Source organism: Primulina eburnea, chromosome 6 (assembly GCF_022965805.1).
Source record: "Primulina eburnea isolate SZY01 chromosome 6, ASM2296580v1, whole genome shotgun sequence".
In the NCBI taxonomy this organism is placed as follows: domain Eukaryota; kingdom Viridiplantae; phylum Streptophyta; class Magnoliopsida; order Lamiales; family Gesneriaceae; genus Primulina; species Primulina eburnea.
In genome coordinates, this window is record NC_133106.1 from 33,351,163 (window position 1) to 33,370,127 (window position 18,965).

The following is an 18,965-nucleotide window of genomic DNA, read 5'->3' on the forward strand; positions in this document are numbered from 1 at the left end:
AACAAACGAATAAAAATGATCACCATAGTATTTAAAGAAATATTTTTTATGTTTCTTGCAAATATATTATGATATTAGTAAAGAATCCAAGAAAAGAAATTTAGGACTTTACACAATTTGGGTTGATTGAATAAATAATTTTCAGCTAAAGCATTTCCATTTTGCTTTCCATCTTTTAGGCTTATATTTCTCCCTCATCATGATCGTGTCTCTCTTCTCCAATTCCTGCCTTCAGGTCCGCTGTCTCTCCGTCTCCCTATTTCTATACACAAACACATTCAAAATATAGCATTCAATTTAAGGATGCATAATTTTCATGCATTCTTTCTCTGTGTTCTTATACGCGTGCAAAATGATACAAAGTGATCAAGAAGTTTATTGAACCGTATTTCATTTTTGAAGCCAAGAAATATATGTAGAAGGAAAAGATAATTCTTTTTTATGGTTTTGATTTATGTTAACAGATACACAAGTACACATGAAAATCTTTTCGCCTTTTAGATTAGATGTTTTAACTCTGTGATTGTGGGAGTTCTTCATTTTTATGCTTCATAATATGTCTCTAGTTTCTTAATACCTATTCATGAATATCAAGTTTGATGGGATTTGTTTCATTTATCTTTTTTATTTTGGTTGGCAGGTTGGATTTTGAAATGCGATATTGAAATTGAAATTACCTCACATGCTGTGATGGTGTGACTTTGTGCTCTTCTTTACTCCAATTAGCTAAGAAAATTCCCATTTTGGGTTGTCTAGATTTGTTAGTGACAGATTAAGAGGAAAAAGTTTGGTGATTTTCCCATTGGACTTGGAAAGATAAAAAATAGAAGCAATAAAGGATTGAAATTTAAAATTTAAGATAAAGATTGGTTATATGGGTTATCTGAATTCAGTGTTGCCACAATCAACAAACCAAATCCATGTTGATGATGCCCCGGTCAGTGGCGGTGGCGTCAGGTTATTTTATTCTTCTCTTAGCCGTTCTATTTATTGTTTTTGAAATTTTTGCCATTTTCTTGCCAAAGCCCTAAATCAAGAGTTGCCCCAAAATACTAGTTAGTTTGGCTGGTTTGAATTGGACTCTACAGCTGTATGTGCGCGTGTGTATAGTATTTATGCAATAATTTGCACGATCTTGTTCTAAATTTGAACTTGCAGTTGTGCTTTGTATGTGATAGATTAATTATATGGAGGTGATAAATTTCCATTGCCTTTTTGTTTGGCTTGTGTGTCAATCTTGAGTTTGGTAAGTTAAAAGTGGTCGATGGCTTTCTTCGGTGACGTCTTATTTGGTATACTTTGATTTATTGTTTTGAAAACCTCGGTCTGGTATCTGTCAGGTCGGCTGAGAATCGGGGTTTGTTTTCACACGTCAGAATTTTGGTCATTGAGTTTTCAGAGCATGCGCCATGAGGCAGCATTTAATTGCTTACTTCTGATAATGGAAACTCCTATTTGGGCTGTGTTTGTCAATGTGCGTGTGCGGATACCGTTGAGATCACCCTGTCTGCTAAGTAAAAAACTTATAAAACTAATTTGTAGTTTTTGGCACTGTATTATCGTTTCTTTAAATATTGTTCGTCCTTTTCAATATTAGGAATTTGATAACGTAAATCTAACAAGGAAAATGGTCTTGTTTTTTGTAACTGTTTAAATTGGTATAATAGTGGTTATAGTTTACAAGCATTATGATTTGTTCATTGAGATTTTTCTTTTTAGTTTCTTAAGTTTGTTCATTATTGAAGTTTGTGGTTTCGAGGATATTGGTGATATTTCCATTGCACCAATGAAGAAAAGATCATGTGCAATGCTGTGTAACTTTGATATACCATACCTTCTTGCAGCCACAATGGAAAATTTAGCTATGGATACTCAAGTTTTCCAGGTAAAAGATCTTCAATGGAGGATTTTTACGACACGAGGATTGATGGTGTGGAGGGGGAGGTGGTTGGTCTCTTTGGAGTGTTTGACGGTCTCTCTCTCTCTCACACACACACACGCGCACACAAACATACACACACCACATTCTAGTAGCTGGCTCATACATGCTGTTCTTTGCATGGGTGAAAGTCTTGGGAAAAGAACCCATTCTTTGTCCATGGTTTACGGAACCCATAAAGTCGTCCTCGAATTCAACATTTTGAAGCTTTCACAGAGCTTGGATGTGGTCGAATGTGATTTTCTCTTTCACTCTGCATTTCAGTTCAGCATGAAACTTGAAACATTATATACTGGGAAGCGAAGGTCTTGTTGGTCTGCTGGGTCCACCCGTGTCATAAAAACCAAGAGCAGAAGAAAGAAACTTTGCCGAGTCCTACAAAATATTTTAAAATGAGTAAATAAAAAACTTACCTTTGGAGATTGTTTTGACATAGATTGCCTTTTCAAATAAACCCTTTGAACTTGTTTCTTCTTTTCTGCCTTTAGCTTAGCAACGCTTGGCCTGTAAAGAATCACGGTTCTACCGATCTGCCGAACGACGAACCAGTTGATAATAAGTGGCAAAAATGTTATATGCTACAGCTATCAAAATTAATTTTTTCATTAGTATAATATTACTATAATCGGTTAAAGGATGCGTAAAATGAGTTTGCCATAGAGTTTACTCGAAACAAAGTGTCAGTAATAATGAATTCATTAAAATTTACACATTTATGCTATAGAGTTGCAGACAAATTTCTTGCACCGAAGGTCTTTGTTTTACTACCATATGACTTAATGATAATTCCATAAGTTTCGTGAACAGTTGCTGTCTTGTTTGTTGCATCATGTCAGAATTTTTTGGAATTTTCATTATTTATCTTTGCTGTCGAGAGATGGATGGTTTGGAGCTTTATTTACATAATGTACCAATTTTTTTTTTATTTAGGTCATGGGGGAGCTCGAGCTGCAGAATATGTCAAGCAAAACCTTTTTAGCTATCTGATCAGGCACCCAAAGTTTATTTCTGACACCAAATCTGCTATAGGTATGTGATTGTATTGCTACAATGTTTATGACTTAAAGCTCTATAGGTCAATTTTTACTCGCTTTTACCTCATGTTTTCTGTATGTTTCCCTTCACAGCTGATGCTTACTGTCATACAGACTCAGAGTTCCTGAAATCAGAAAAGAATCAGAATAGGGATGCTGGGTCGACTGCTTCCACTGCAATCCTTGTTGGGGACCGTTTGTTGGTAGCAAATGTTGGGGATTCGAGGGCTGTTATTTCCAGGGGTGGCAAGGGTAAGACAGACTAGCATTCTCTTTTTAATCAATCTCTTTTCGATGACTTGAAACAAACTCAACCAAAAATTTCTTTACATCAGTGCTGAGTTTAAAACCTGAAATCAGGAGCCATAAATATATCGAACTATAAGATATGTCATACTGTTGGATCAGCTGATTAGCCATAAATCTTCTTATTTCGTTACTCCGAGATATTCTCTGGAGTATATTGTATGATTTGATTAGATTTTTATTTATATCTTGCAGCCATTGCTGTATCTCGAGATCACAAACCAGACCAAACAGATGAGAGGCAGCGAATTGAAGATGCTGGAGGTTTTGTGATGTGGGCAGGTAGAAAAAGATGGTCGTGTTCTATTCGTCCATGGTTTCTGCGGAATGTCGTGTCATTATTTTTTTTTGCTTTCTTTTCTTTGGATATTGCCTGCAGGAACTTGGAGAGTGGGAGGAGTGCTGGCTGTATCTCGAGCATTTGGCGATAGACTGTTGAAGCAGTATGTGGTTGCTGATCCAGAAATTAGGGTATGGTGTAAGACTTTTGGTGAAAAATGTATACATATAGGATAAAATTGACATTCCTGAGGCAGTATGTAGCCATTTCTCGAGACTTTTTAGCAGATTATAGTATGTTCTCTGTTGAAAAGAAATCTGAAAAAATCATTCTGCCTATATAGGAAGCTGCAAATGAAATCCAATATCTAACAAACAATATCATTGTTTGAATTACACAGGAGGAAAAAGTTGATGACACCCTCGAGTTTCTTATCCTTGCGAGTGATGGACTTTGGGACGTAGTAACGAACCAGGTGACTCATCTTTTGATTCTTGAAGCCAAGAACAGCTGAGTAGTTAGCAAAATAATTTTGGTCAAACATTTTTAAAAAAAAATAACTTTTTCGAGTATATTTGAAAACATTAAAATAAAAGAGAGTTATTTTTTAAAAATAAAATTTTACCAAAGTTATTCCCCCAAATATCCCATGACAGCCTAGTATTACAGTTGGTGGGGGGGGAGGGGGGGGATCATGGATTTTAACAGTGCAAACCTTGATTCAGGCACAAGTATTCAACTTTTTTGGTTATATAACATTTTTTTCCCAAGAAGCCGTTTCCATGACTAAACCGATCCAAGAACCTGAAGAAGCAGCGAAACGGCTGATGCAGGAAGCATATAAGAGAGGCAGCGCTGACAACATAACCATTGTTGTGGTCCGGTTTCTTGCTAACCAGCCCGAACCCTCAAATAATAACTCTGGTTTAAATTGAAAATATCTCCGTCTCGGGTTGTTCCAACTCTTTATTTAAGAAGTGATTTAGCTGAAGAACGTATAACTTTAGATTTCCCACGTAACGAGTAACTCTTAAATTTGATGTGAAGTTTTTAGAGCCTTCGGTATATCTTTATCTGGATCTTGTTACCACTTTTTTCTTGGAGGTTGTGCTCTCTTTCTTCGATCTATATCTTTCATTCACTGTTAATACGAGACGGTAAATCAAGTATGTAAAAATATGTTGTAAACAGATGGTTTTGAGTACTAAAATATGACTCATGATTTTTGAACTTTTGAACATTCTAATAATTTAATACTATTTTACCTCAATATATATAACGACAGATATCACAAACAAGTATCACAAACGCATAAATCACTCTCATAGCTCCGGCAAGAAGTAAAGGATTACGTAACACTTTGAGGTGATGGCCAAAACCCATAGATTGACATACAACACTCGATCCAATTTGAGGATTCTCATTCAACGATGAGATTTTACATGATTCAAAATTGTACGAGAACACAAGGCAAGATGATCATACATAAGTGGAGATCAGATAAAACTTCCTGAATACTAGAATTCTATGGGTTTTTAACCGGAATTATTGGTTTCCAGAGAGTACATCAAATCTTAGCGGTTCACTGCAAATTGTTCGAAAAACCCAAGCAGCTGTCTAAAGACAACCACCCCTCAAAGCAAGAACAAGATGAAGAACAGAGCCACCTTCGATGTTGTAATCCTTGGCAGTTTTGTCGTCTGCAAGCTGCTTGCCAGCATATATAAGCCTAAAGGAAAACGCGGCAGATTCATCGTGTTAGCAACGATAGTTGGAGAATACCTGTTTTATAAATGCACTTTATTTCTCCAATATTTGTGGCTATAGTTCTGCAGCTAAAGGATTTGAGATAACTGAACTATAGCTTCTGCTTACTAGACCATCAAAATAAATGGAGATTTATATCAGGAATTTGAACTTATTGTTACCCACAAGTACTTCATTCCAAATGGTAAAAAGATTTAATGGCATTGGAACTGAAAAATTGATTGGTATGGCATAGAACATTTCAACGTCAAGCGAGAAAATAAACAAAGATAACAATAATGCTAAATCAATAAAAGAAAACATGACCAACCTTTGTTGCACAGGAGGAATTCCTTCCTTCTCCTCGACTCGTTCCTTGATCCGGTCAATGGTATCAGTAGGCTCAATGTCGATTTCAATTTCCTTTCCAGTAAGGGTCTTGACTTTTATCATTGTTCCTCCCCTAAGTCTCAAAACGAGGTGAAGAGTTGATTCTTTCTGGATATTGTAATCTGCCAAGGTTCTGCCATCTTCCAACTGTTTACCCGCAAATATGAGCCTCTGCTGGTCTGGAGCTATGCCTTCCTTGTCCTAAGACCAGTAATTCTCCCGTTTGTTTAATTGTAGAATACAATGCAGGTATATGATAGAAGGAAAAAAACACTGCCCATACAAAAATTCAGAAACCAATAACAGAATCTTTCTTTTCATGTTTCAGCACTACCATCCATCCATTCCCCAAACAAGAAAAAAAGGTAAAAGAGGAGCGATGGTCAAGCATATGTCTTCTATTGCATGTATTCAATCTTTTCCCCAACAGCAACTAGGGTAGGATCAGGGAAATCAAAATTGGCAGACATCGTCGAGGGGTAGGGGGTAGCTTTTTATAAAATTACAGTTATACTCTTTTTCACTAGAGAGGGGTGATTGCTCTCTCACACCCTGCCTGAGAACGTCCCCTCCTCTTCCAACTCGATATGTTTGTTCAATAATAATCAATCATCAAAATTTTACCTATAACATATACCTGAACAAGTATGTAACCAATAACTTTCAGGAGTATCATAATCTAGTGCACTCATGTATATTCCCACCAAGATTCATCCATGATCGTGGCAGTATTAGCAACTGAACAACTGATCATTCAAGCTCCTTCAAAAAACATACACAATTTGACGCAAACTTTTCCTCTCATAAAGATAACAACAAATTGCTAGAATCCAACTAATTCATTCAACATCATCAGCAACTACAAAACAGGAAAACAAAAGGAACAGACTCGACCAACAAGCAGAACAGCAACAGAGACGAACAAAAAAAACATAATTGGATAAAACAATCGAAAAAACCAAAATGATGATCGACACAAAAGGAGGAAAATCGACAACAGTAATAAATAAATAGGAAAACGATCGGACCTGAATCTTGGCCTTGACGATGTCGATGGTGTCACTGCTTTCGACCTCGAGCGTTATAGTTTTTCCAGTTAGGGTTTTTACAAAGATCTGCATCTTGAATTCGAGCCCTCTCAAATTGTTGAACTTGAACACTAATTCCTCCGAAAATGGACTGCGTACTATCAGATTGCCAGAACCAATTCTGGTCTCTCACTTTTATATTGCGGTTCTTTGCGGGTCAAGGAATTTTTTGGAAGCTTACCCGGTTCTGAATTCAGAGTTTGGCATCAAAATATTTATCTTCTCTTAAAATTAATTCGTGTAACTGTGTCGTGTAAGTTTTGTTTGGTAAAAATAATTTATATATGAAGTTGGTACCAAATAATTGAACTATATAGTAGGTCTTTTGTGAGATGGTCTCACGAATCTTTATCTGTGAGACGAGTCAACATATTCACAATAAAAAGTAATACTCTTAGCATAAAAAATAATAATTTTTAATGGATGACTCAAATAAGATACGTGTATTATAAAATACGACCCGTGAGACCGTCTCACCAAATTTTTGTCTGAACTATATTATCTAATATAGTTAAACTTTGCAAGGTTTTTTTTTAGTTTATGGTATGCTTTTACCATGTCTAGTTTATAAATCAAGTTGGTGAGGCTTAAAAAAAATCGAGTTTGTAAACCACAACTTGGAGAGAAATCATTAAACTTGACAAATCGAATAAAAAAGTTTTCCCAAATTTATGAATTACCTTTGCATATATTTTTGCGAATCGAAATTCTTTCAGCTTTAAATACAATAAACAATTTAAAAGTATTTTGAACTTGGATATTCTTATGGTAGTGGGAAGCATTCAATTCACAAGGAATGAGAATATTTGAAACGTCAATATCTTAAAAAGATACCCTTTTTTTTAAACCATAATACCCTTTTTTTTTTTTACAAAAACTTGTGTGAGATGGTCTTCACGGGTCGAATTTGTGAGACGGATCTCTTATTTGGGTCGTCCATGAAAAAGTATAATTTTTTATGCTAAGAGTATTACTTTTTATTGTGAATATGGGTAGGGTTGACCCGTCTCACAGATTAGTATCCATGAAACGGTCTCACATGAAACCCACTTTTTTTTTTATGAGAGCCTCATCTAGGCATTGAAGGCTTACAGATTTATTCATCGGCTTATTATAACATGCTATATTTTTATGAGATATTTTATTTTTTAATGGTCAATTTTTTTTTAATAAAATGATCTTTTCAAATGTATTTCTTAAATGATCTTTTCAAGTATGTTTTTTAAAAAAAGTTAACCGAGATTATTTAATCAATTTCCTTTATTTTTTACTAATTCCTTCGTATATTTGGTAATTATAAAAATATTTAGTTATTATTTAAAAAAAATGTAATTAGTTATTAAAAGTATAGTTAAATATAGAAAGCCCATTCTTATTGGAAAGCCCATTGATCATTTTAACCCGGTTGATACGGGTCATTCTTGTATGACTGCCTTTTCTTTCAAGATATTTTTTCTCCTCAGTTAGATGAAAATGTCTTTGGAAAAGTATTTATAAAAAGTTTTTACAAAAATATTTTTGCAAAATTTTGTAAAATATTTTAAGAACAAATAGAGAATGAAATGAGATACATTATTTAACAGACATGGAGAAAATCTACATTGATCATAATCTTTTTTACATCTTTAGCAGTTCTCCATCCTTGGCCATAGGATCATTCTATGTTGCATCAACTCTTGGATTTTTCTATCCAATGCTGATCCTCAATATACACTGCAAAAGGTGTGGATCACCCTTCAACAGACCAAGAATTAATGTCCGAGTCGAACTAAATGGAATCATCTCATATCCTCTTTATCACATTTATTTACCTCTGGTTTCTGCAAACCATTGCACAATTATTCCAGCACTTTTTTGATCTGTGAGCTCGTATTTTTTACCACCTTCTGGATGCGCCTAAAATGTATTTTGAACTTTATCAGGCACCGTGTTTTGGTGAAACTAGTATAGAAAAACGGTAAATTAAAAACCTTATGTATCTCCTGACATCATTAGATAACTCCAACTTCAAGGTTGTGGCGTTGAATCCGACACTCGTCTGTTTACAAACATCCTCACACTTTATCTACAACGGCATCTGCTGCTTTCATGCCAATGATGGATGTTATTATCCAATTTGAAAGGAGCCACCATGAACGCCTCAAATCCAAAGCCAATGCCATTTTCTCCATGGTTCTGGCTTGCAAATGCTTCAACAAGGCCTCGCCCATTTCGACTCTAGAATTCAACCAATTTTTAAGATATGTTGGTAAAATCCAGGAAGCAAGAAAAAGTAAATTTGAGACAAAAGACAATAACAACGTGCAAGTGAAATATATGAACTCGATCCCGCGTTACTTGCATTCTAAACATAAGACAAATAGTTACTGGTTATTTAGAAATTAATAAATAACATTGGCAATAAAAACGCAGAGGAGAAAGAAAAATGAGAGTGAAAAACGGTTTGAATAAATGGAGAATCAAAATAATAGAAACAGAGAGGAGAAAAAGGTAGAACAGTTGTGAAAGCATACCTCAACTAGAACTCCAAGCTGCAACATACCAAGCGAAAGCTTCATACAAATGTGAAAGCTTTTGGTTGCTGACATGTAATTAAATATTAAAACCATTCAAATTCCTTTCTTTAACCATATCAAGTAAAGATCAAATACTTTATCTAGCTCTCTCATCTTGAAGTATCTCTTCATTAGTATAAGAAACGGAACATGATCCATTCGTAAACCAGACCAAAGCACCTTTAAAAAGAGCTCTTCTGCCTTCTTCATGCTACCTCGTAAGCAGTAATGCTTAAGTAATATAGTATAAGTTACAATATCTGGATCACACCCTTTCCTGAGCATCTCATCATGTAGTTGGAGAGCAGAACTTAAGAGACCAATATTACAAGCAACACCAATCAACATATTGTAAGTGACTAAATCAGGGAAAACACCATTTAATAGCATCTCTTTCTTCAGGTAATGAACCTGATCGATATTTCCGTTTCTTACTTGTGCGTTAATCAGGGCATTGTAAGTGTAAATATTAGGTAGTACACCAAGTTCAACCATTAGATTTCTCACAGACAATGCCTTATGTATGTCTCCACATTTTCCAAAGGCCTGAATTATGACATTGAAAATGAGAGGATCTGGTCTGATGGAGAACTCTAACATGTGACAAAGAAAATTATTAGCTCTAACTGCATCCCCATTAATGCACAAACCTTGGATAATCATTTTGTATGTGACGTGATCAGGGGAAACACCCATCATTGACATATCACCAAAAACATAACATGCCTCGTTGATCCTGCCTGCCTTGCAAAGCTTGCCAATTAGTGTATTATACGTAATAACATCAGGAAGATGACCACTTTTAAACATTTGGCACAACGATTTATATGCACCTTTCATGTCTCTGATAGCAGAGCGTCCATGAATGATAACATTATATGCTACAACATCAGCCTCTATACCCCTTAAAACTACATCATTCCAACAAGTGAGCGCTTCAAGCGTGTTCCCAGTCTTGAAGTGACCGTCCATGAGGATAGTTGAAGTGATTAACTCTGAGGTCTCCCCATCATTATCATCTCCCAGTATCTTCTCAAGAAGCTTTCTCGCATCCTCTAACAAACCCTTCTGGCAAAGGGCATGCACGAGAATATTACATGAGACTCTGTTTGGCCTGATTCCATGGTTAGCCATGGTAGAAAAAAGATCCAGACCCTTATCCACTTTATTGACAAGGCAATAACCGTTCATTAAAGTGTTAAAAGTAGCGCAAGTAGGAAACGGTCCCTGGAATATCATCTCCCTAACAAGCCACTCTGCCTTCCCTAAGTCACCGCTTTTGCATATTGCATTTAAAAGGTAATTGTGAGTCACAACATCAGGAAGTCTAAGCTGCTGAACCATATTAGTCCAAATGTATATGGCTGCTCCTAACTTACCTTCCAAACACAAAGACCTTATAAGAGTTATATCACCACTGTAATCTGTTTCCAAGATAGCACCAGAACCCCTTGTATGAACCCAACTTATGCTTTCCCTGCATATATTTTGAGTTTGAGTTAAATACATGCGATAAACATTAATTGAAGCTATCATGTTCAGAAGTTTTTAATGGATGCCAAGTTTGTCATAGTTTTCTCACATAACTTCAACATAATGATTAACAAATTTGATCTTCACGTGAAATTCAACATTATGGTCAGTGACTTGGTCTAAAGATAATGGTGTCACAAGATTTTGAATTAATATCAGACGGTTTAAGTTTTAGTTTCAGACTTTCGGTGACTCCTAATACACAGAATAGCTCATCTCCCCTACCACCATCAAATTATGCTTGTGAATAACAACTAATTCGGTATTAAAAAGGATAGATTTCTGTGGCAAGGTCCAATGCGTGAGTAGAAATATGTTGAACTAGGTATCTCAATCTCTTCTAGACACAGGCTTAAAATTCCTGTATTCGAAAGCCGCAAGCAATGCAAATTTCCTGAGTACCATCTACTGTAAATTACACTAATAATATCTAACTAAAATCAAGAAAAAATAAGGAAACTGAGCCAGAGCAAACAACTCCTCGACTAAAATGCATATCGAATAAAATTAAGAAACAGTCTGGAAAACTACGTTGATCCGGGGGAAAATAACTTCTCAATTAAAAATAAATAAATTTGATGTTTATTTCTTTTTGTAGAAAAAAAGTTCGTCCCTGAGCATTGAACTTCAATTCATACGAGACCCAGATTTAATAACTAACAACCAATTAAAGTTGTAGAAAACAAACCTCATTGCTTTTAAGCGATCTAAACTTCCTTTCAACAACGCATCCAACACGTTGAAAACTGCACCCCTCGGCTCTCCTTCGCCATCTGAGATTTCATTATCATTCTGAATGCTAATCACACACCTACTTCAAAAAATGTTGGAAAAAAATATGAAAATTTTGTCGATTCACGCCTCCGAAATTGAAGATACGCGATCAAAAAATTCAAGAAATGCTCTTACCGAGATTCGATCAAGTCGAAGCTGTATTTCGAACAATAAAGAGAAATTAGGTCTCTCAATGACTCAATAATTTGGAAGCTCCCGCACAGTACTCGTAGAAGAAAATTAGATTCTTGAGCGGGGAATAAAAGCTGGAACTTAAATATTTAAAAAGTTAGAATCTGTACAGGCATTGCAATGGCAGAGAGAGCAACTTCCACTTACAGATTGCATTGGTTCCGGAGAATTGAACCGATTAGGGTGGCGAGTGGCGACAGCGGTGCAGACGGCGGCCCCAAGCTGCTGCGAGCGGAAGGAACGGAGAAAACAGGCACTGATAGGCTTTGAGACTAGATTCTAACCAGTAAGAAATAGAAACTTGGGCTCAAAATATTTGGGCCAACCCATTAGATTGTTTTAAAAAAAATTCCCTACCCCATTGGATTCAAATTTTTCTGGACCATAAGACCCATTGATTTAAATTTATTTTTTTTTTGAACCACTAGATTCTAGTTTATGTGTGCATATATAGAAATATTTTAAAAGACTGATTTATTTTGAGAACAAAGTTAATTTCATCATAATCTTACACAACACATACATACATATTATAAATGACAAAAACTTGTGTGAGACGGTCTCACGGGTCGTATTCATGAGACGGATCTCTTATTTGGATCATCCATGAAAAAGTATTACTTTTTATGCTAATAGTATAAATTTTTATTGTTAATATGGGTAGGATTGACCCGTCTTACAGATTAAGATCTGTGAGACTGGTCTCACATGAGACTCACTCTAAATAAATATATATAGAAGTTTGGAGAAGGAGTTTAGCATATACATACAAAACTTTTTTGAGGGTTACAAATTACAATTACAGAAAAGTTCGGCTTCAATTTCATTCTTGGGAGAGAAAAAAAGCAAGAAAATATATAATAATCGATAATGTGAATCATTGAATTAGCCTGTGATTGTTGAACATGCACGAGAAATTAACACCTCAAAATTCTCGTGGAATTTAACTGGTATATCATGGGTGATCAAGAACTTGAAGGTTAAATGTTATGTAATATTAAAATGTACGTACAATATATATTATTATGAATAAAAAAAATAAGTTCAGGCAAAACATAATTTTAAAAATAAAAGTTATGTTATATGGAGAATGAAGTTACGATATTTATACATTATTATCTCAAATATATTTTTATTGAAAAAACTCAAATGTTTAAATTTTACTTTAACTTAATTTAACACTCGTGTAGCAAAAACTGCGAACTCTAAATTAGAATTTTTTTAATGCATTTTATCATTGATCTATCTATTCTATACAAAATAAATATCCCACCAAATTTTCATCAAATCATCCTTAATGACCAAGAATTCAATTTAATGAACCGCGAGTAATGAAGCCGACGACACCACGAACCCAAGAGACGCGCCGGAAATAGCATTTTTCCTCGCGGCGCTTTTGGATTTGGTTTGATCATCGGGGTCAGCAGATGGGAGAAAAAACCATTTCTTGAACAAGTTGCACGTGTTCGTGATATTTTTTTAATGACTTGTTATTTATATTATTTTGTAGCATAATGTATGTTTATCATCAAATTATTAAAAAAACTTGGAGCTAAAACAATAGAAAGCAAACTACGTTAATCAAGTCACACTAAACAAACTCAATGTGATAAGTTCGTCCGAGAAAAAGTGTTTGATTACTTTTTTTTTATTTTACTATTATGTTTGATTACAAAATTATATACGTTTTATTTCAAAATAATTTATATACATCTTGTTTTTTTATGGACGTTTTGGGTTTTAACCATCTACAAAATTCATCTACTTGTTATGTTGGGCTTATTTCGGCCCAATTATTGGGCCTTGTCCAAAACTTCTCGCACTTAATAATTGGACAGCAATGAATTAAAATAAAATATGCAAATATATTAGTTTTTTTAATTAAAAAAAAAAAGGAATCTGAGTATGTGACAAATGACATCTAAGCCATTTGGTGTTTGCTATTATTTATTGTAATGTAATATAAAATGAATTGATCCTTTTATTTTAACTTAAATTCAAATTTCTTATTCCATAAATATAAAAAAATTCGAGATTTTGCTCTAAAAAAGTAACAAGATTTATGTGTGTAAATAAATAATATACATTATTATTGTATGTTTAATTTATACACACAAAAAATTTGTGCTAGTTATCAATTAAGCGGGCCTATGCCCTTAGCACTAGTTAGGAAGATTCTTTGTACCCTAACACCTGTCGGTGAAGTGTTTGTATTATTCTTCCAGCTCTCACTTTTTATTTTTATTGCAATTAGCACCCTATATTTTTTATTAATTCCGTTTTGGTACTTATTTCAATCTTCTTGTGTGTTTTATACATATAATTATTATATTTGTTATACACACGTATTTATATAATTTATGTATTATACTATTAAACTTGAACATCTGATATGAATTAATTATTCGGTATGTAAAAACGTGACACCAAAATTACTTTTTTTTTTATGTGATTTATTAGTAATTTTTTTTTTTCAAACTCATCTCTAATTTATCAAAAAATTTAAATCATCTCATTAAATATTATTTAATTGAGTAAATCTCTTGTGAGATGATCTCACAGATCTTTATCTATGACACAAGTCAATCTACCGATATTCACAATAAAATGTAATACTCCTAGCATAAAAGGTAATATTTTTTCATGGATGACCCAAATAAGAGATCTGTCTTATAAAATACGACACTGAGACCGTCTCACATAAGTTTTTGTATTTCTAATTTACGAGTATCATATTCTAATAAAATAATTTTTTTCACACAAAAACAATCATAGATAATAAAAAAAATTAATATGACACATCACACATATTGCATGCCACGGAACTCTGGTATGTAGTGCAACTAAAATTGATTTAAATTCAAAGAAGGACTTTCAAATTTCAATAGATTGTTTGTTACAGTTAAGGACAAATTCAGCTAAAGTGGGTGTATGCGTTATTTTACATGAGAGAATTTTATATTTTAAGTATATTATATTCTTTAAAATTATTTATATTAACCAAAATTTTCGAGGTTTCGAGGTTCCTCTCAAATTCTGTAGCTCCAGCATTATTAGTTCTATTAAATTCTTCAATCAATAACCGAATATTCTCAATATGGTCGATTATTTATAGAATTATAAATATCTTACGATAAAATTTTAAGTTCGGAACATTTCAAGCAGTGTTTTCATAATTGAATTAATGATCGAACCGATTCACATTGGTCCAAACGGTTCTTGATCGTTTTTTACCAGTTCTGATCGGTTTGATCCTTAAAATGGTTATTTGAATTGGTTCGGACCGGACTCGTGACCAGTTTCCAATTGAATTAGTCCAACCAATTAATCAAAATATTGTTTTTACAAGCTTCATTGTAACAAATCTCTTCTTAATTCAAAAAAATTATATTCTTCACATAGGGAAAAAATAAATAATAGTTATAATATAATATTTTAAAACCGACACTTTTCATTATCACATTCATAATCATAATAATTATACAAATGTAGGACCAATCTACCAAACATCATTCCTCCACTACTTAATGGTATTCTCTTTATACAATTTATCAATTAACTAAATAATTAATAATAACAGTTTGTCTTATTTTTTGACCATGTCCACTAATACGTCAAAATATTTTAAATTATTTTTTTTCTCAAAAAAATAAAATTTAACCTAGTTCACATGCTATTTCAGATTAATTAATTTATGGTTTATCACCTTTAGTGATGAACTTCGAACTACGCAGATAAACATAAGAATATTTATGATAATGGATAATTTAATTTTTTTAATAAATATAAAATTCCAAAACAAAATTTGAAATGATTTTGACATCAAAATATATATGACAAAAGCTTGTGTGAGACATTCTCATGAATCATATTTTATATATATATATATATATATATATATATATATATATAAAATAAGAGTAATGGCTTGATAAATAATAAATAGGAGATGGGTGGTTGCTGTCTTAAATGCGGACTTTATTATTATTAAATTGTTGACATTTAATTATGTACCGTTGCATTCATCAGAAACATGTTTTTGTTTTTATTGGTGACATTATTGTATCTATTGAGTTTAACAATCTAAATATAATGTTTGAACTATTTTATGTTTAAAAATATTGGACTTGTAATATTACTATTAGTTATAGTTTTTATAAAATGATAAAATATCGATCCTACAATTGATATTAAATTAAAGATGATGAGTTAAACTCTCACTAATTACAAAGAGTATGATTATTGAGATAAAGAATATTTGATTTAATAATTTTCTCTGTTGGTAAACCAATCGAAACGTGAATTGTTATATGCTTTGAAATATTTGAAGTAAACTATTACCATCAGTATAATTTTTAATAAAACGATAAATTTTCATGGGTCATGCAGTTTTGATTGATCCAACATTAAATCTAGTAGTACCATTTTTTGTTTGGTTGTTATTTCACAAATGAAAAACGCAATTTTTTTACATTTTTTCTTTTTTCAATTTTGGTTTTCTATCATTTTAATATATTATTTTTGTTTTATATCTTTTTTTTACATAGCAATGATATACTTTATATTTGACGCTAACATTACATCAATATGATGCCGATGTATTCAATCTCATATCAACACTTAAAAAAAATTAATAAAACTAAAATTCGGCAACATAGATAACCAAAATCGTAAAGAAGAATTTTTTATTTTTTCAATTTACAAGATCATAATTATATCTTTTAATATATATAAAGTAATATCATGCCATAAAAAAAGGTTAATATAAATATTTTGTTCCTTAAAAAATATTATCATATAAAATTAGGTTATCAACAAACATTGTTTTGAATAATGACAAAAACTTGTGTAAGACGGTCTCACGGGTCGTATTTTGTGAGACGGATCTTTATTTGGGTCATCCATGAAAAAATATTACTTTTTATGCTAAGAGTATTCCTTTTTATAGTGAATATCGGTAGGGTTGACCCGTGTCACGGATTAAGATTCGTGAGAAGGTCTCACATGATACACTCTTGAATAATTTGTTTGACTCATAACATTTTGTTGGCCCTATTTTCCGCTTTTGAATCCAAGGCCATATGAGTTGGTCGAATCGTTTCATCTTACTATTTACAATTATAAAAATAAAATTGTTGCTTTTAATTTTTAAATTACAACAGCTTAGAGTTTTTATTTTGGAATAAAAGGGTATGCTTACCATTTCATTGAAACATTTTTTTTATCATTTGAATATTTAAATGTATTTCAAATTCATCTATAATTTTTTAAAATTTTGTAAATATAACGATAATTATAATAGATTTGAAATTCACTCAAAATATGTATAATTTCGAATTCATATTTCAAATCACTCCTAAAATCAAATATTAAACTCCAATTCAAAACATAAAATTTTCAAACAATTTTATGGCATTTATATTAAGAATTCGAAATTAAAATAAATAAATTCTCCAATTTAACACCAAGCCTGCAAAAATTAACACGTTTCTGTTAAGAAAATATATAGTTCTTGACTTTTATTATATAGTCATAAAATGTAAGCTCGAGGATGACATTTGTACTGTATTCGGTTTCTTGCATGGCGACCCCTACGCAAACCCCATATTTTTCCAACGATTAAAAACCATTTAATTATCTAAAAAAAACATTTATAATCATGTAAAGTTAGATACATATCAGAGCTTCCATTGTAAATATATTACTCAAAATTTGAACTCAAAAAACCTTTGTTACTTCCCTAAAATGCCATTACTCAATTTAGATTATATAAAGTTACGCATCACTTTTTTTGTATCTGATTCATAAGTTTGTCACAATTGAATTTCAAATAATATAATTTCCTGTGTATATCTTCTCAGCATCATTGAGTTTGCGACTCTCATAGGCAACTGGGCGCCCATCCTGTAGCCAAGGGCGGAGCCACACCAAAGCCCGGGTGTTCCAATTTTTTTTAAAAAATTTATATGTAATTTTTTTTATAATTTTGGATAAATTTGATATTAGGCCGGGTAGATCAATTTAAAATATTAAAAAATTTTAGAGTTTAAAATTCTAATTCGGGTATAATCGAATTCTTGGCTCCGCCACTGCCTGCAGCGCCGTCATTGCATACAACAATATAGAAAAAGAAAGAAGAAAAGGCAGAAGCCTAAAATGCCATTACTCAATTTAGATTATATAAAGTTACACATCACTTTTTTGTATCCGATGCATAAGTTTGTCACAGTTGAATTTCAAATAATATAATTTATCATAAACTCGAAACTTGAGCACAAGATGAGCAACAAGTCCATTGGCTAGTTATACATTATTTGATGGCCAATAGATTTGATAATCTAACTTATCTATGAAGAGAATAGTACTGCACAACAGTACTTGTCTGCATGGATATATATTACAGCCACAAGAATTGGCCAATTCGAAAAAGTTAAAGCATTGCATTGTTTTACTTAGCTTGTAGATGCTATTTGGTCCCTCATTTTCTATTTAATTCAAGGCTGTTGGGAAATTGTTTCTTTGAAGGTAAATCTATCAATTAAAAAAGAAAGATTAAGGCTAAAGGGCGATGAATCAATTAGTAAATCTGACTTTAAACTCAAGCTTGAATGATGCAGATAAAGTTTATGAGAAACATGATTCATGTCTGATTAATGGCTACTGTAACTCTGTAAGAATGTAATTTTTTAGCATAGGATCTGCGTTATATTACCGTGTCATACTTTTACCTTGTCCACTTGCAATTTAACTAAGTGAATTTTTATCAGTTGTTCTTAATTCCTGTGTTAGCATGCCCCAAAATTTTAACCTTTTTCTATATGTGTGATTCTTTGCGTTTGCCATTTCAAGAAATTGAGTTCTTATGCTTCTTGGGATCCTCTTCTTGTTGTTTTCAATCATAAAGGCGAGATTTTATGGTACCATGTGTTGAAATCTAGGGATTTGCAGGGAAATGAATTCCATTTTTTAAATGGTATTATTTCTCTGATAGATGCTATATACCTTTCTCTGAAATGGTGCTTTGCTTTGTGTAATGTTGTGTGCAAAGAATATTTGTCAATATTTTAAGCTATTTTTTTTTTGACTTTTTTTTTTTTAAACTTTCATGTACTCTGCTTTTGAATACCG

At 32.7% G+C, this 18,965-nt stretch overlaps 3 protein-coding genes across 6 annotated transcripts; 1 reads left to right on the forward strand and 2 right to left on the reverse strand.

The window, feature by feature from the left end:
• Positions 1 to 173: 173 nt before the first annotated feature.
• LOC140834456 (probable protein phosphatase 2C 59) lies at positions 174 to 4,749 on the forward strand. 4 transcript variants are annotated; one of them, XM_073199341.1, is made up of 9 exons: positions 174 to 235; positions 641 to 957; positions 1,845 to 1,972; positions 2,870 to 2,968; positions 3,067 to 3,225; positions 3,475 to 3,561; positions 3,659 to 3,750; positions 3,960 to 4,034; positions 4,330 to 4,749. In XM_073199341.1, exons 2-9 carry the CDS (start codon positions 875 to 877, stop codon positions 4,492 to 4,494), a joined length of 888 nt encoding a protein of 295 aa, XP_073055442.1. In that variant the 5' UTR covers positions 174 to 235; positions 641 to 874; the 3' UTR covers positions 4,495 to 4,749. The 4 variants fall into 4 exon arrangements, with proteins under 4 accessions (XP_073055442.1, XP_073055443.1, XP_073055444.1 ...); XM_073199342.1 differs by having other exon boundaries at positions 3,088 to 3,225; XM_073199343.1 differs by having other exon boundaries at positions 1,845 to 1,885.
• A 176-nt stretch (positions 4,750 to 4,925) lies between these two features.
• LOC140834457 (ubiquitin-NEDD8-like protein RUB2) lies at positions 4,926 to 6,983 on the reverse strand. Its single transcript, XM_073199345.1, has 3 exons — positions 6,724 to 6,983; positions 5,637 to 5,896; positions 4,926 to 5,288 (listed from the first exon to the last, which is right to left on the reverse strand). Exons 1-3 carry the CDS (start codon positions 6,814 to 6,816, stop codon positions 5,177 to 5,179), a joined length of 465 nt encoding a protein of 154 aa, XP_073055446.1. The 5' UTR covers positions 6,817 to 6,983; the 3' UTR covers positions 4,926 to 5,176.
• Positions 6,984 to 8,334: 1,351 nt separating this feature from the next.
• LOC140834455 (uncharacterized) lies at positions 8,335 to 12,107 on the reverse strand. The gene is made up of 6 exons (XM_073199340.1): positions 11,985 to 12,107; positions 11,781 to 11,911; positions 11,560 to 11,682; positions 9,297 to 10,815; positions 8,754 to 9,000; positions 8,335 to 8,679 (listed from the first exon to the last, which is right to left on the reverse strand). Exons 1-4 carry the CDS (start codon positions 11,991 to 11,993, stop codon positions 9,393 to 9,395), a joined length of 1,686 nt encoding a protein of 561 aa, XP_073055441.1. The 5' UTR covers positions 11,994 to 12,107; the 3' UTR covers positions 8,335 to 8,679; positions 8,754 to 9,000; positions 9,297 to 9,392.
• Positions 12,108 to 18,965: the final 6,858 nt, after the last annotated feature.

Coding starts and splice junctions, on each gene's coding strand:
- LOC140834456 (XM_073199341.1), top strand. CDS start 875: ATGGGTTATCTGAATTCAGTGTTGCCACAATCAACAAACCAAATCCAT. Junction 2,969..3,066: donor TGACACCAAATCTGCTATAG/GTATGTGATTGT, acceptor TTCCCTTCACAG/CTGATGCTTACTGTCATACA. Junction 3,562..3,658: donor AGGTTTTGTGATGTGGGCAG/GTAGAAAAAGAT, acceptor TATTGCCTGCAG/GAACTTGGAGAGTGGGAGGA.
- LOC140834457 (XM_073199345.1), bottom strand. CDS start 6,816: ATGCAGATCTTTGTAAAAACCCTAACTGGAAAAACTATAACGCTCGAG. Junction 5,897..6,723: donor TCGTCAAGGCCAAGATTCAG/GTCCGATCGTTT, acceptor TACTGGTCTTAG/GACAAGGAAGGCATAGCTCC. Junction 5,289..5,636: donor ATTCCTCCTGTGCAACAAAG/GTTGGTCATGTT, acceptor GTTTTCCTTTAG/GCTTATATATGCTGGCAAGC.
- LOC140834455 (XM_073199340.1), bottom strand. Junction 11,683..11,780: donor TTCGACTTGATCGAATCTCG/GTAAGAGCATTT, acceptor TTTTTGAAGTAG/GTGTGTGATTAGCATTCAGA. Junction 10,816..11,559: donor GATCGCTTAAAAGCAATGAG/GTTTGTTTTCTA, acceptor AAATATATGCAG/GGAAAGCATAAGTTGGGTTC.